This window comes from Strix aluco, chromosome 8 (genome assembly GCF_031877795.1).
Source record: "Strix aluco isolate bStrAlu1 chromosome 8, bStrAlu1.hap1, whole genome shotgun sequence".
In the NCBI taxonomy this organism is placed as follows: Eukaryota; Metazoa; Chordata; class Aves; order Strigiformes; family Strigidae; genus Strix; species Strix aluco.
In genome coordinates this window covers 12,419,428-12,435,193 of record NC_133938.1, presented here as the reverse complement: position 1 = coordinate 12,435,193, position 15,766 = coordinate 12,419,428, and the positions used below count along the sequence as shown (strand labels likewise).

At 38.9% G+C, this 15,766-nt stretch overlaps 1 protein-coding gene across 10 annotated transcripts in view; it reads left to right on the top strand.

The window, feature by feature from the left end:
- Nucleotides 1-15,766, top strand: part of ST3GAL3 (ST3 beta-galactoside alpha-2,3-sialyltransferase 3) — a 202,714-nt gene that overhangs the window by 54,649 nt on the left and 132,299 nt on the right. For 9 of the 10 annotated variants that reach the window (XR_012624126.1, XM_074832220.1, XM_074832227.1 and 6 more), the window contains 2 exons: nucleotides 1,363-1,497; nucleotides 10,032-10,074. Coding sequence is in view for 9 of the 10 variants with exons in the window: in XM_074832220.1 (XP_074688321.1) it covers nucleotides 1,363-1,497; nucleotides 10,032-10,074 (178 nt within the window). In the remaining variant the exon portion in view is untranslated. The remainder of the gene's footprint in view (nucleotides 1-1,362; nucleotides 1,498-10,031; nucleotides 10,075-15,766) is intronic. The other variant, XM_074832228.1, reaches the window with a different exon arrangement.

The following is a 15,766-nucleotide window of genomic DNA, read 5'->3' as shown; positions in this document are numbered from 1 at the left end:
AAGGCACACCATAGTGAGCACAATACTTGATGAAATTCAGTTTACAGTGGATGTATATGATATATGAAGTGCAAGTGAAACGTTAAGAATTACTGTTATAACTTAAAAACCCCTTAACACTTAAAAGATGGGGGTATTTGTTGTCTTGCAGAAAAGAAAAATTAATCCAAGTAAAGGTTTTATATTTTACCTTGCTTACTAGCCTTTCCTCTTAGGTTGGTAGGGGGAACATGCTGCCTTCCAACATAGCACCTGTCTTCTGCCTGCGCAGTTTGAAAGAGAGCCTCCTGCCTGGTACTAACAGCAAAGCTTGAACACAAATTTCCAATTTACTAACCCCTGAGCTAGTGGTAGTGACTTGCTTTGTTCACAACACCCCAAATAGTTTCTGCTCTTCTTGCATCTTCTCTAAAACTTATATCTGAAATGGATCTATTGTGGGTGCATGATCTGATGTGGGAGTACCTCTAGGGTGCTGAGTGCAGAGTGGATATGTTTATGGAGGAAAGAGACCCTCTGTTATCTGCCTTCTAATTAATACCAGTCATAACTGAAGTGTGTTGTTGCCTGCCTCCTTATGTATTGGGTGGTAGTTTCTCTAGTCTGCAAAAGTAGGGGGGAAGTTGCATAGGCTTGAGATACAAAATCTATGAGTAAAATTCAGGCAAATATTTGGATTACAGCTGAGTATGTCTGAATCAGCATACCCACACTGGAGTTATGCTGGATTGATGTTGGTACAGCTAAGACACGAATTTGTCTGGGAGTAAAACTTTTAAATATTACCTGCTACGGATTTTTTTTTCCCCTAATACTATTTTGGCTTCTAACTGATGTGAAAACAGTTAACCCTGTGCATAGCTTCCAGTGCAGGGTATCTGTGGAGTTAGTCATAAATATTGTGTTATGATACTACCTATAGGGTGGTAAACTTAGTTATGAACAATAGTTCAACTGCTCTGTGTCTTTTGGAGTTCTGTTAATATGGAGGGTGGGAGACAAGTTAATGTAAGCCAACGGACTGTCTGGGTCTGTTTTAAAAGTACTGGTCTTGGTTCTGCTTGTATGTTGCAACTTAAGCTTGGATTGGTTAGGAGTAAGACAGTAAAATCTGATCTTTTGTAAACCCTTCCACTGCGACAAGATTGAATTTCTTCATTGAAGAAATATGAAGAAAACTCACATATTTGAGAAGGGAGGCTCAGAAATGTTCAGGAGAGTTGTATGTTTATTGCTTTCATATTTAGTACTTTGCATTCACTGTGCTGCAAACTTTTAACTTGCTCTGAACTGATATGTGTAATAAGATGTCAAGATGTGTGATGTCCATCCAACTGAGGGATAGCTTTCCTTGTTGAACAGGAAGGAGAGAGAGAAAAACTGTGGCTATTGTGCTTCCGCTGTCCATCCCATCTCACCTTGCTGCAGACCCAGGAAAAGACAGAGCCCAGAAAGAACCCACAGAAACAATGGCAGCTCCAGGCCCAGCCATTCCTAGTAGGTGATGTTTCAGGTTGGGGTAAGAAGGGACTAAAGTTACATACTTTGAAACATAAAAATACATATACCTTTTTCTTTACTAGACAGAATTATACAGCTGTGAATAATAGTCTCTCCCTGTTAAGATTTTATGCTGCTTGAAACTAGTACTCATCGACTTATATGTGCATATTAAATAGCTCCTTAGAACTGCTCTTTTGTACTTGTTATGTCATGTGAAGGGCAATGTCTTATTGCAGCTTCTGTATTTTATTTGAATTGACTGTTTGTCCTTATCTTGGTTTTCCCCTTAACTCTTTGTTCTACATGCAAATCTCAGTTTTCAGGCAGGCTGGAAATCTGTCTTTATATATATCTCAGATTAATGATACTCTCTAGGTTATTCTGGATAAACTTTCTGAACTGAGTGTTCAGAACATCATCTTGCTATGGAGCCTTAAAATACTGCTTCATAGAAGATTATTAGCCCAGAGGACGTGAGAATCAAATATACTTGGAGTGAGACTGAACTGTCTGAGGTTCACCCCGTGGTCTAGCCTTCCCAAGTCCAGATGTTTTTGTGATTCTCTTCATGACTGCCCTTTCCCTTGAAAGATTGAGCAGTGAAGTTAAATGTTTGATGTGATGTCTAGGTCAGTGTTTCAGCTGAGACCATTTCAGAAAGGAGGGTGTCATGCTCTGAACTTGGGAAACATTAAGCAGGACACAGGGTGTTTGAGGAGACCTAGATTTCATTTGCTTACCATAGACAGCTAGTACTCCTCTTATTTATTTCTTTTCCGTCCCTCTCTAGTTACTTTGTTTTACTTCGTTGCTAGCAAATCAAACGTTGGACCTTGAAAGTCAGATTTATACCCCTGCTATTTTTGTTCAAGACTTCTACCTCCTGTGTCTGAGAACAAGCAATTTAAATTTTTCTTCTCTAAGGCTCATTAGGATAGGAGTGCATCGAATGTGCAACTCTCCCATCTGCTAATGTGCTTACTGGAAATATTGAGGTTCTAAACACCTTATGGCTGTAGGGCTTACAGTGTTGTTAGACATGTTTGCATTACTGGCCACCGGTTGTATAGCAGTTGTTCTCACTGCAGGTTTAAAACATGATAGTTCTAACATCTCAAGCAACCAAGTGCTAATTAGGTCTTGCTCAAAATTGTTTGAATATTTTAACTTTGTTGTTGCTTTTTTCTTTTCAATTTAATTCTTAACCCTTATCAAAAGTTTGTTTTGACTTATGCAAAGAAAATGGAGCTTTTAAAATTTGGTCGAGAGTGGCATATCTGCTGTAGCTCATGCGCTTGTGAAAGCCCACGTGCAAGACCATGCTTCCAGATGCTGAGTTCACAGTAATAGTGGAGTAATCATCTGAGAGTTTAAATCCATGCTGATTTGGGAGTTTGCTGTTAGTAAATACTTGTGCTAAAGTCCTTAACCATTTTGGGAGAAGCTGTGAGAAACATGAAGAAAACTTTCTCTGTTTCCTTCAGCTGCTGAAGATGCTCAGATAACCATTTCGTGAAGGATGAGAAAAACTCTGTGTCTGTCCTAAATACAACTCCAGAGTGAATTTGGTGACTACTTTTCCTATGTTTTGGATGGAGAGTGGTATGGATGGAGGTTGGGAATAGGAATACAACTGAAACCGTCAGCTATCAAATTGGTAGAATTTGATGCAGTGACAGATTCCTAGCACGAGAGAAAAACATTGACTTGCAGAAGATCACTTGCTGTTCTTTGACTTTCTCAGTGAGAATCTGGTAGTATAGGTGGCTACAATTACAAACTCTGATCTTTCCCAGATTTCTAGGGTTAGTGGTAATTAATTTAGACATTATGTTAATTAATAGAATTTTTGAGGCTCTGGTAGATGTTCTTGGTTTGAGGAAAACAATTTTAACTTGTGTGTTTGGAGCTGATGTGGTTCCGGTATGTTGGATTTTTTGTGTTGTTCTCCCCACCCCCCCCCAATTGCATTTCTGACTTTCACATGGTAGTGATGGGAAAGGAGAGGTGAAATCATGCTGCATTTATCTGCATTCCTGTAAAGTAGAAAAGGGAAAGATTATATATTTTTTCTGCTGGTTTTAGTGGCTTTATTCTGCAAAAATGCTTTTCCCTTTTCATTTTTGATTAATGAAGTTCTACTTCATTCTTTATTTCTTTGAGCTGTAGGCTGTGGGAGCTGTTTGAATCTTTGCCAATGACTGTCATGTATTGGTTGCTTAGTCCTTACATGACTTTGCCAGCATGTTCAGTATCATCATCTGTTGTCTTATTAATGCTCTATTCCTCCAGTTGAAAATACAGCTGTGAATGAGTTGAGGTGCAAATGCCAAGAAGTGGCTTAAAGAATACCTCAAAATAAAAGTATTTTAATGGGATTTTTCTGTCGTGGCATCTCTCTCCATCAAGTCAGTTCATCTTGTAAGTCACTAAAAGCCAATATAGTTTACTGTTTTGTTAATATTGTTCTTGACTTTTATTAGGAAATATGATACAATTTCTAAAATAAAGAATATGTTGGAAGATTCAGTAGGGCAGCATTAACTCCATTAGCCAAGTAGATACATGGTAGTAACTGAAACAACTGTTTATTTAGCAAAGGTTGCAGTCTGGCCTTAAACAGATGACTCCCTGGGAAAAGAAAAAGGGCATATGCAGTTCATAGGAGGAAATTTTTCATCTATTGGTGTATTTAATAAATTCAGCTTAAAGCAATCAGTTGCTTTTCTGCTGTTGAAGGTTGCTATAGTTTTATTGGGAAAAAAGTTATTAGGAAAGGAGTTACATAGTCCATGTTAAGGTAACCAGAGCCTTTAAAAATGTAATATGTTAGAATGACCTTTTTCTTTTGTTACACCTATTTTGGAGGTAAGACAAGCAGGCAAAAGACCTTCCTGATGGATGACCTGTACAGCAATATCAGCAAGTGGTTGCTTATTTGTTCTTTCTGTGCCTGGGGGGTGAATAATGTGGTTGCAGTGTATAATGAAGGAGATGCCTCTGGTGTATTGCTTTCCTCAGGCTGCAGAGCTGTGCCGGATGTCTTTGGGGGCCCCAATCAGGAATTACAGGGGGAAGAAAACCACCTTGAAGGTATAGGGCTGGAAATTACTTCCTTTTGCTGCTAAATCTGAAACTGAAACAATAAGTAGTATCCTCATGATTTTAGGTGTCACCAGGGCATGCAGGGGTTTGTGACTGGAGACAGATTTCTCCCTTCCCCTCTTTGAACTCACAGGTTTGTATTTCAGTAGTTCTGGTAGTGTTTGGTGTATCCATTTTCATCAAATATGGCCGTCTTCATCAGGTGCAGTATCTGGAAAATTAATATTGAGCTTGGTGCAGCAGAACTGGTGTCTTTAGATCAGTTTGCACAGTCTGTGAACATTTTTAATAGATGTGAAATTCCAAGTTTTGCTGAAGTAGTATTGGTTAATGAAGTTCTTCTGCTCCCCAGAAAAAAAGAAAGCTTAAGTGAGGCTGCATTAAAAGTTGTTGAAGAATCTTTTTTTTTTTTTTTAACACGTGGTAGAAATGTCAAATGGGCGGATAGGTATACACAGACGTAGATTGGTGAGGGATGCTTCTAGTGCTGGGCCGCAAGGGTTAAGCAGTTGTCTTTACAGATGTCAGTTCTGCTGCTTCTGTGTATTTTTACAAAGCAGGGAAAGACACCAAGGACTGGGCTTTGTCTTACCAGTATACTCAAGGTTCTCCCTGATGTCACTTGGACAACCTGGATGAAAAGACTGTTAAACTTGGATGCAAAAGAGTAAACGCAGGTGAACATAGGCATGTGTGCAGTCTATGCAGGGCAGTGCTGAGGAGCCCAGGTGGCCTTAGCTCTACCTGTTCTGAACTTGGCTTTGCAATCTTTTTTTTTTTCTCAGTTATTTAAATAGCCTCAGAAAATAATGCTTTCATCAGTAAGTTCCATTACTGAAGAGGTTAAAGTGAAAATCCTAAGGAAAGGATGCAACATTAAGTCCTTGTTTGTCCAGTACTTTCACTATTGCTCAGTAATCCTGAGCAGTATTTTTTTAACCCTGGAAGAAAAGCTTTCTTTTGCCCTTTTCAGTTGATCCATTGCATATGACTTTTTTCATTAATTCTTTCTTGTCTCTTGAGTTCTAGCAGAATTGGTTTACATCAGCTGAACTTTTATAACTGTCCATATGTGTTTTCTTTGTCCAAGGTGAATGTGAGGTGTTTGACCTTTTTCATTGCAGGGTTAGTCATTTTACCTGGCCTTTGCCACAGATGTAGAACTTGCATGTGGACAGTGACGAAGGCTTAGCTCAGTTGGAGCCTCAGTTCCGCAGAGACCAAACTGCACTGGACAGGATGAAATGTATCAGGGTGGTCTGAGCTGTTCTTGATAGGAGAGTCTCTTGAGTGTCATACTGATCTCTTTGTCAAACAGGAACATTTTGAATAAAATAACTAAAATGGAACCTTCTGCCTTCCCCACTGTACTTGCAATTACCAGTTCAACACAGAGAAAACTAGAACCGCATATAGCTCATCTTTTAAAAACAGTTTAAATTAATTTTCTATTTCTGTGGGCAAAGTTATTTGTACTGTACTTCTAAGTAGCTAGCTGCTAAATGAATACTACTCAAGTCATCAGTGAAATCAGTTACGGGTAGTTTGGAGGATAAAACCAGTGAGCCAAGTTAATTCCTGGGTTGTTGATTTCAGATTAGTAGCATAAGGGGAAAAATTTGCCCATTTTGCTGGTATATAGCTATATTGGCCTCAGATGCAAAATGCAGTTTGAAAACTTGTTAGATATTGTACACAGTGCTTTATGGCTTTTTAGGTGGTCTGTAGGGAGTTTATAGACATTGACAATGATTTCTCACTTGCTGCCTGGTAGCTGGATTTCTGTTGGATACTTGGGAGAAATTTCCATGCTAATACCAGCACTGAATTTGGCACAAGATTGTCATCATTTATAGAAATTGCTATGCTTGGCTGTACTTCTGTTCATATAATTCTAATTACATGCTTTATTGTGAATTGTTGTCAGTTATTAGATTCTTATTCAATTCCGATCTTCCTGGAAATGTAGAAATGCATTTTATTTCTGACCTAAGAAGACTTCTTGTTCTTATGGGGCATGATGAAACTTCGTTTCCCATGTTCATTCATTTCTGTGCTTCTGTACACGACTGTACCACATTGTCAGCTGAGATCTGTAGCTTCCTAGCACAAGTGAGCGTGGTCCTTAGATTGCCTTGCTCTCTTTTAATACTGTTGCTTTTATCCCTCATGGGCCTTTCAGTCTCTTGCGGGCTGAGAATGTTCAGATTCTTGTTCAGATTCTTCCATGATGTTCTTCTAGTGGATGCAAAATAAGTTCTTTATTACCTTTACTCATTTTTGGCTTAAAAAAATATAATCTTATTCCACACAGCCATATAAATGCCTTGTCTGGAGACTGGTGGGTCAGGCATGGCCTGAGCTGGACCAGACCTTCCAACCTGGTTAGATCTGAAGGGAGTTCTCCAGAACTACAGCCAGTGGTAGCTCTGCATTGTGCTTCAGTGCAGAGACCCCCTAACGGGGGGGTGTTCATGATGATGTTGGCAGAGGCCAACATCAAACCAGAGTTAACATGGCCAGCTGGTCCAAGCTAGTTCTTGGTGGAGATGCTGGAGTATTTCTACCTTGTTCTCTCTAGCTGCTTTGTTCTGTTTTCTCTAATATTCTAGCACTTCTTTATCCCACTGGATGAAAGAGATAAATGTTTTTGTGTGGATGGTTAACTTGGTGAATAAGGCTTTAAACTAAGGTGATGGGAGATGAAAGCAATCTTGTAGGTTAGGGCACAGAGACGTTACGTGAGTGCCGAGGCAGGCTCTTGCAGCCAGTATTTTTAAGGGAGGAAAGGGTAGGAGTGGGGTTGCCCCTTTCTCTAGCAGTGAGCTGTGATCAGCTCAGTCCATCTCCTGTAATCATCACACCCTGACCATACTGTATTTTAGACTCAGTTGTACTTGTCTTTGATTTAGTGGGTGTGCGTTTTATTTTGTTCTAAATTAAATAAATAACTCCAGACATGGATTGCCTTTTCCTGCAGCTGGGCTATGTGTGTTTGGCTTTCTCCTGGTATTTGGGGTTTTATCTGTCTTTTGTGAATCCAAACCACTTCCAGCCAGCATGTGGGCTGCACTGTTGTGTGTTGCAGTGACTTTTGGCCCCTGTATTCATAGTGATACGGCTAAATGACATTGGAAGTCTGTAACAAGACTCTAATTTTTGCTGAAAAGGCAGCTAACTTCTAATCTGTAATTTAGAGGCTCCTAGTGTCTTTCCTGGGGGAGCAGCATGCGATAGAATTAATTTCCAAGCCAGTAGTAATGCTGTGACTTCCAAAAGCCCCAATGAGTGTGACATGGCCCATGGTGAGAGCAGCATTTCTCTGCCTGCAGTAGTTTGCATTTTTCACCAGCCAGGCGAGAGAAAGGAGCACAGATGCTTCTGGTTTGATGTTACAGCCTGAAAGGATAATTTACATGCTACTGAAAATCAAGAACACACCTGTGCTTCTAGTTTGAAACCTGAAATGTTGTTTTGTTAGACTTGATACATTTTTTTGAAAGTGCCTGTTGCAAGATAGTTGACATACATAATTTTACAATTACTTTACACCTCTGTTAGTAATCATTGGTGAGTATCAAAAATAACCACTTTAAACCTATGGAAGGTGAAATGCATGTGACAAACAGAAGGTAGATCTTATGAAACATTGCAATGGAGGTATGTCATCGGTGGCGTTTAGCATTTAGTATGTGTGTATTTTCTGGTGCCTTGGCTGCAAAGCTCATGAAGTGCTGAGTTAGTAGAAAGCCCAGGATGTTGTTGAGGTTAAGAGGTGATGTATCTCTTATTGCATTTCCTCCTCTTGTATTTTCTATTGGGAAGAGGGAAATGTTAGCTCAAATGGGATAAGACGGATGACAGGTTGGTCAGTGGCTGTAGATGTTTTAGAAAAAAGAATAATAAAAAAATAATCTCTGCTGTTAGCTCAGTATGGATGTTGTCTGTGGAAGAAGGAAGAGTTAATAAAAATTGAAGTTTTTTTTTTTCTGGAATGGATACGTTGCTATCCATGATCCTACATGTGGAGGAGGTAAGGCTGGACAGGAAATAATTTATTGTGGGAGGAATAAGCTGGGAGGAAGTTAAGAGGAAAGCAGCACATGGGGGAAACACAACTGTCAGTATGTGAAAGGTGGAGGAGAGATGCACAGGTGCATTTCTAACATCAAGTGTAACAAGGATGGTGGGTGGCAGGCAGATGCTGGCAGAGAACAGATAGTATGTGCCAGTATTGAGTGCACACATGTTCTGCAATTTCTGTTACCTAAGTTATGTCAGATGTAATTCTTGCCTTGGCTCAGGAATTAAATCTTAACGGGATTGAAATCAATGGTACAGTTTACACTGACCTATCTGGTCTGGTGCAATCATTTTGTCTTAAGTACATGTTTAGGCTTTCCTGTTCTGCCAGTAAGTGATGAAAAGCTTGCGATCTTGTTAGGTAAACTACTGCAGCAGAAATTCTGGTGGTGTTTCATAAAGGAAAGCAAACTTCTCTATTTCCACTGAGCTCTTTCTAAAAAGGCAATGAGAATTCTTGCTTCTTTTAATACATCCTGATCATTAAGCTCTGGAGGGATTATATTTTACTTCCCTGTTTGTATTGGTTTTTTATTGTATGGTAGTGAGACCCAGTGGTTCTCAGTGTGAGGAGGCCCCTGAGCTTGACTCAACGCAAGGACACTACACCTTTTGGTTTTTCTTGTGTATCTCCTGTGAATTCTAGTAGTTTCATTTTTTGTATCAAGTAGTTGATTTACAAGATCACAGTGTATTCAGAGATGCTGAATGCAAAGCTTACTTGATACAGGAGTTACAGATGTTCTGAGTGATGACTTTGTTTCTGTAGCTTTTCCCTGTTCGTGGCATAAACTGTGACTTTGCAGTTTCCTATTGAACAACATCACATGAACTTGAAGCATTTTTTCCACAGTTGAGTGACTTTCTCTTGAAGAAGGGCTGCTTGATTACAAAGTTGTGGGTTGGAATAGACAAGGAATCAAAAAAAATTTCAAAGCTCTACCACGTCAGGACCTAGGAAGAGTGTCATACAAATTATGGGCAGAATGATCTCTACTGCAAGCAAGAAAACTCTGTATCTCATTGTATGCATGGTTTCAGTAGTGCTTTGTTTTTATGACTACAGATATCTTGGTTATTCTAGTGATTTCTGAATTAATGATTTACCTGCACATTCTCTTGCTTTAGTATTTTCTGGAGATTCAGAAATGTTAATTTGGGAACACCTTGAAGTAACAATAATCTGTGATAACAGCTGCTAGCAAATGGAAACTACTATGTAGCTATTTTGCTAGAAATGATTATTGCTTTTCCATAAGGACTTGCTGCTTTTTGGTGCCTTTTGCAGAGGAGACACTTGCAGTTTTTATGATATTGTGTCCCTTGCTTTTGTTTTCCAGAATATGACAAACTGGGCTTTCTCCTGAACCTGGACTCAAAATTGTAAGTAGAACAGTAGGACTCTTCTTTGTTTCTGTAGTTACAGATTTCTGTTGTAAGCAAATTTAATGTTGCCTGGGCAGTTGGCTTACTGGATTATACACTTCTACCTGGGACAGCCAAGTCCTACAGCAACCTGGCAATTACAACTTCTTTCCTTACACTAGGCTTTGCTGGCCGGCTTGGATTGTGGTTCACTGTCATTAATTCCTTAATGACGGATCAAGAGGCTATAAATGTTCACCTGAAGCCATGACACTCAGTCTGCTCTAGATATCCTACTGTTCATCTTCCAAGTGAGGAAGAATGTATTAAACATTTCAAAGCAAGAGGTGTGTCAGTCTGCAATTTACTGGGATGCTTTGAAGTTTGTATTTCCTTTCCACTTGTTTCTTTAAAAATGGATGCTACTATTTTTGTTTGTAAACTGGAGTGGAAAGAACCTCAACACAAGGCAGTGACCATTTGCTATGTCAGAAGAGCAACAAAGTGCTGGAGGATGATACTCATCCTCTTTGCCATAAATCAGTCAAATTGAGACTGAACTTCTTAACACTAGGCGTCACTAGCGACTCTGTTTCTGAGGTCAACAGCCTTGCAGAAATTTTGGTATTGGGAGCAAAACGACTGCTAAAAGCCTTTTGCCTCTACTACTTAAAAAGGCACTGAAGCAATCTAGTGGCTTTGAATGACTTGAGAATGCATCTCCTGTACAATGTGAATATAAAAACCATTCTTAATGTTTAGAAAGTTTCATTGTACTTAAGGGTGTAACAGTTTTGAGTTTAGTCTTGTTGAGCAGCTGGGGAACTTCCATAAATGACAGAAAAGCCTCCTAAGTGTGTTGGGAACTGCTGTTTGCAGGAAATGATAAAAGTCTCTAGGTAAAAGCTTCTTTTACAGAAGCAGCTGGGTACATAAACTCAACTGTAGTAACTTCACTGGCAAAAAGGTGCTGTAGAAGAACACGCATGAGAGAAGGAATATTGACTTATTTTTTGGTTTTCCTACCCCTAAAGACTCTGTATCACAGAGCACAGGAAAGATGGCATTTACTGCATTAATAGCTGGTCAAGGTTTCTTTTGGTCTCATTTAATGTAGTGTTCTGTGCGGTTTTTGTTGCATGCTGACTAGAATCCACGCTGGTTGCATAGTTACCCATTTTCTTTATTGAACTTTATGTATTGGGACATCCTTGTGATTTAGAGACAATAGCATATGTACCCTTAAAACACTGTGGGATGAGATGTTACATTATCTTCAATTTATACATGTAGAAGTCAAAGCAAAGAGATTAGTCCAAAATTGGGCAGTGGGTAAGTAACCTTTGAATGAATGTTTTGGTGTTGGTAAAGGAAAAACGTTTTTTAAGTAGTCTGATTTTGGGTTTTTTTCCAGATTACTTTGCTTATTTTGTAATGTTAGATTTATTGAACGTGCCCATTGACTGTCCACACACTTTTGGCATACCGGCTTTATATAGAATATCAGTGTGTGCTGTGTCCAAACTACTGCTTCAGTCTTGCTCTTCCTATTTCTGTGTTTGTTGTCCTTTTCTTTGTTGCTTTTAGCAAGTCCCATTGAGTCTTCCTTTCTCTCAAGCCACTGTTACATCCTTTTTTTTCCCCGCGATTACAGCTCTCTTGAGACGTGGCCTGCTCCTTCTTATACTTTAGCATGAGGCCAAGTGAAGTTTTTACCTGCTGGAAGGCTTCTAAAACCCTAAAATTCTTCATTAAAACCTCCCCATGATAAAGACTCTCCATTATTTTTAATAAAAGAAAGATTTTGTTGACTACTTAAAAGATATTTATATAGCACCTTAAATGTACATGTTTGCTTTTCAAAGCCATAAAGTTAGCTTCTGGAAAGGCTTGTAATAAAATCAGCATAATTAAAATAAATATTATGAGGTTAAGTTAAGGAACAAAGTAGTACTATACATAGGTGAAATAACTTTTTTTTTTTTACTGTAATTGTCTTTTGGTTTTAGGTTGGCTTTTTTTTTCCCTTTGGTTGTTTGTTTCTTCTGTGGAAGTAAAGCTGGCGCTGCTTTGACAATGGACCTGATGACCTGCAGAGTTCCCTTCCAGCCTGAATTACTCTGATTTTTTTTCTTTCAATAGCAAGGGAGCCAGAAAAAAAGTTGAAAATACCATGAAACATACTAAATCTTCAAAGAGAAATGGGTGACAGCCTAGAGGAATTTGCTGCTGTTTCACAAGTTCACCATGTGTGCTCAGGGTACCAAATACATTTTCTAAGTACACACTGAATTCAGTGGAACTTAGTGCTTTCTGTGACTCAGTCAAGATGGTACTATTGTAGAAGCACTTTCTGGTTAAAAAAATTTGCTGAGAGTTGAAAGGGGTAATATGTTCTGCACTGGTGACCTTGTTGGCAGAAATAATTTAATTACGCCTGTTGTGATATAATTGTTCTGGTGGAATTTTGCCATAGATCATAACTTTATAGGGTTCACTTAACTGACAGCATGTGAGTCTTACGTGACTTGAAGCCCTTGGGGCAACAATCAGTTTTCTCTCTTCCTTAATCTTTCATTTCTTCAAAATCTGTTTCTGGCTGTGTTAGTTGATGTCACTTAAACTGATGACCTGGAGGACTAACATTTTCTACAAAGCATCTTTAATTTTTTCATGTATTAGTACTTTAGTGTCCTCTACCGTGTAGATGTCCAGGGCATGTTATTCAGGTATAATACATTCTGTTGTGGTAACAGCAATGTAATGATTCTGTTCACTGGTTCTTTTTGAGTTCATGGAAATTGTAATGAACCAGATTTGTTCACTTTAGTAAGAAAATCTTTCAGAAGTACTTGAGAAGTGTTTTCTGTGGGAACTGTATGTCTGATGCATGCCTTGCTATAGCATTGGGGAGCCTGCTGTGGCTAGGAATCTCACCTGGAAGGGGATGGCCAGTTTTAAAGATACTGTACAGATGCTTCATGGGAATGGCCAGTTCTGACCAGAAGTCTTGTTACTCTGACCTTGTCAGAAAGGAGAATATCAAGAAGGAAGACGCTTCCTTTCTGCTGCCTGTGCTTAGGCTAACTCTTCTCTGGAAAGTCTTTTTAGCTTTTAAAAAGCAGGATGGTATGCAGGTGGAGATTGTTAATGAAATACAGAATGAATGGAAAGCTGAGGACATCTGTAGGCAGCATAGTTGATGAATTAGTTGTTTCCTCAGTCAAAACAAGACCTAAGGCTCCTCAGGACCAGATAAGTGAAAAAGATCTGTTGCAAAAGGAGTTTCTTTTAGTTATGCTTGTACCAACCATAATATTACCAAAATTAGCAAAATATGTACAAAGTACAGAAACAGGCCCGTTGTATCCGTTTCTCCCAGGTCAAGGGGTTTCCCAAGCCGCAGAGCCACATACCGTTTTAAAACCTTTAGGAATAAAATGCAACGTTTACTGGTTGCACAGAGAAAAGTACTTATAGAAAAAATATGATAAAATTCACAGGTCTTAATTCTTGGAGGGGCCAATAGTTCCTTAACATCTTAAGACCATCAATCACATTAGTGACTCAGCCAATGGATTACTAGGTGCCATCAAATGCCAAGATTTGCAGTCGCTTTCCAACATCTGTGCTTGGCGAAGGGTTGCATGCTTTTATTATTGTTAAATATTTATATTGTAGTAGTTCCTTGAGGCAGGCCAGGTCCTAGAAACAAGAGTCTCATTGACTATAAATTCTGAATTGTTCTCTGAGCAAAATCTAAGTTTGCATTGAATTACATGAGATTTCTGTAGGAGAATCAACATATGATCATGTAGTTAGTTATAGACTGTGTCTTAATGCATATTTAGTGGGCCCAGCTGCATGGTCATTCATTATTCTGTTACTTACGACTCTGTGAATGCTTGGTTTAGTCACCTTAACGATTACTTTGACTATGCCTTGGCATGTTAGAAGTGTAGATTCACTTGTCTTGCGCATGTGAAAAGCTCCTTTTTTGTAATAATCCATGTGATTTGGGGCTTTTCCCTTGCATTGTTGCCCTCATGTTTCTCTACCAGCTTTCCTTAGTCTGCCAACGTACCACTTACTTGGTGGGATGGAAACTAGTGACTGCTACTTCGGTCCTCCTTTCAAACTCATCCTTCAAAAGCTATTTTCAAATGTACTTTAGCAGTTAGATTGGCAATTTAATGCTTCTAAACAATAGCGAGAAAAAAGCTCCCCTTGGGTGATGGTGGATCTTTTCACCTGCTGCCACAGACAGCTCGAAACCTTGGATGTTAAAATCTTGACAGATGAATGATGGAGGAAGTGTCCCAGGGTTTGACTTTGGGAGAAGAACCACTGCCTCATAAAGTTTGAAATGTTAGAAGATGTGATTGAGCTTACTGGAATCATTCTTCACTTAAACAAAAAGATAGTGGGTATTATGATGTGTTAACTTGAAAGTAAATTTTTTTAAGAGTAGAAACAGGGAAAAAAAATTGCTACCCCTCTCAATTACAAAAATGACTACGAGATCAGTATGGTTGACCACAATAACAGAGTACTAACATAGTTACTATACTGTATTTATACAATATATGGTATATATTTTATATTGTGTACTTTGGGAATTTTTAGGTAGTACTTAATTAAAAGGAGAAATATTTTTTCCAGTGGGCTCAGTGCTTTGCTAGACATAGAGTAGATTTGGGAGGTGCAACAAAGATTTTTTTAATATTCATGATAATTTCAAACTTTGCTTTATAAAGAAAAGACAAAGAAATGGAGTCGGGGGGGTGGGGTGGGAAGCCAGAAATAACAATCTTCACCCTGCAAACTCAAATGAAACTTGATCTAGACTTTGAAAAGACCGTAAAAACAGAGAGAGTTTGGGCAAGGGAAACACACAGATTGGGTTACTTCTGTTTGTTGAAATTTCTTTACTTCAGAGTTTTAATAATGAAGAATTGAAACAGAGTGCCTTCCCTCCATTTTGTTCCTAGGGTGGGAGGTTGCTTTGAAACTGTTTGTGTCTATGTGTGGTACTTTGCCATTAAGCACTGTAAAAATAAGCAACAAACGTGTTGGAATGCTGGACTTTCCCTGTGCCTGCTGCTGTGGGATTTCTTTCTGCCCTGTTTTCCTTCCCATTTGTCTTTTTGTATTCCTATGATCCTGAGGGGGGAAAAGAAAAGAAGTGAGAAGTCCCAGTGCCTAGGCAGGGGTAAGGGTGTGTTGCACAGGCTAGATGGAGGGATTTTGACCATCACAAGCAAGAGTGTCTTGATGCTTTTTCTGAAAGATTATTTCAAGGCTTAGCATGCTTTATGACATTGGTATTTTCCTGGCAGTTGGTTATTTATTTCTCTTTCATTTCAGTTTTTTCTTTGACTTTTAATTCATGTCCTTCTACCTAATCTCTTTCAATCTGTACTAATTGTTTGAGCACTTCAAATATTTAAGAAAATGAACTCTAGCTATTCAGCAATTCAATTACCAGGCTGTTTGTTGTTCATCCATCAAACCTCCCACGTTTGGGTGGGATGTAACTGCCATCTCTGTTTCTTTGTTGTGCTGCTCTTAGCTCATTGCAGTTTTTTCCAGTTTTGATCCTTTGGAATTCTTATAAGGATTCCTCATGTAGGTCTCCGTTAGATAACTTCGGAATTCCTGTGTTAGACACAACCTCAGTCAATAGAGAAGATAAAGACTCTAGAACTCT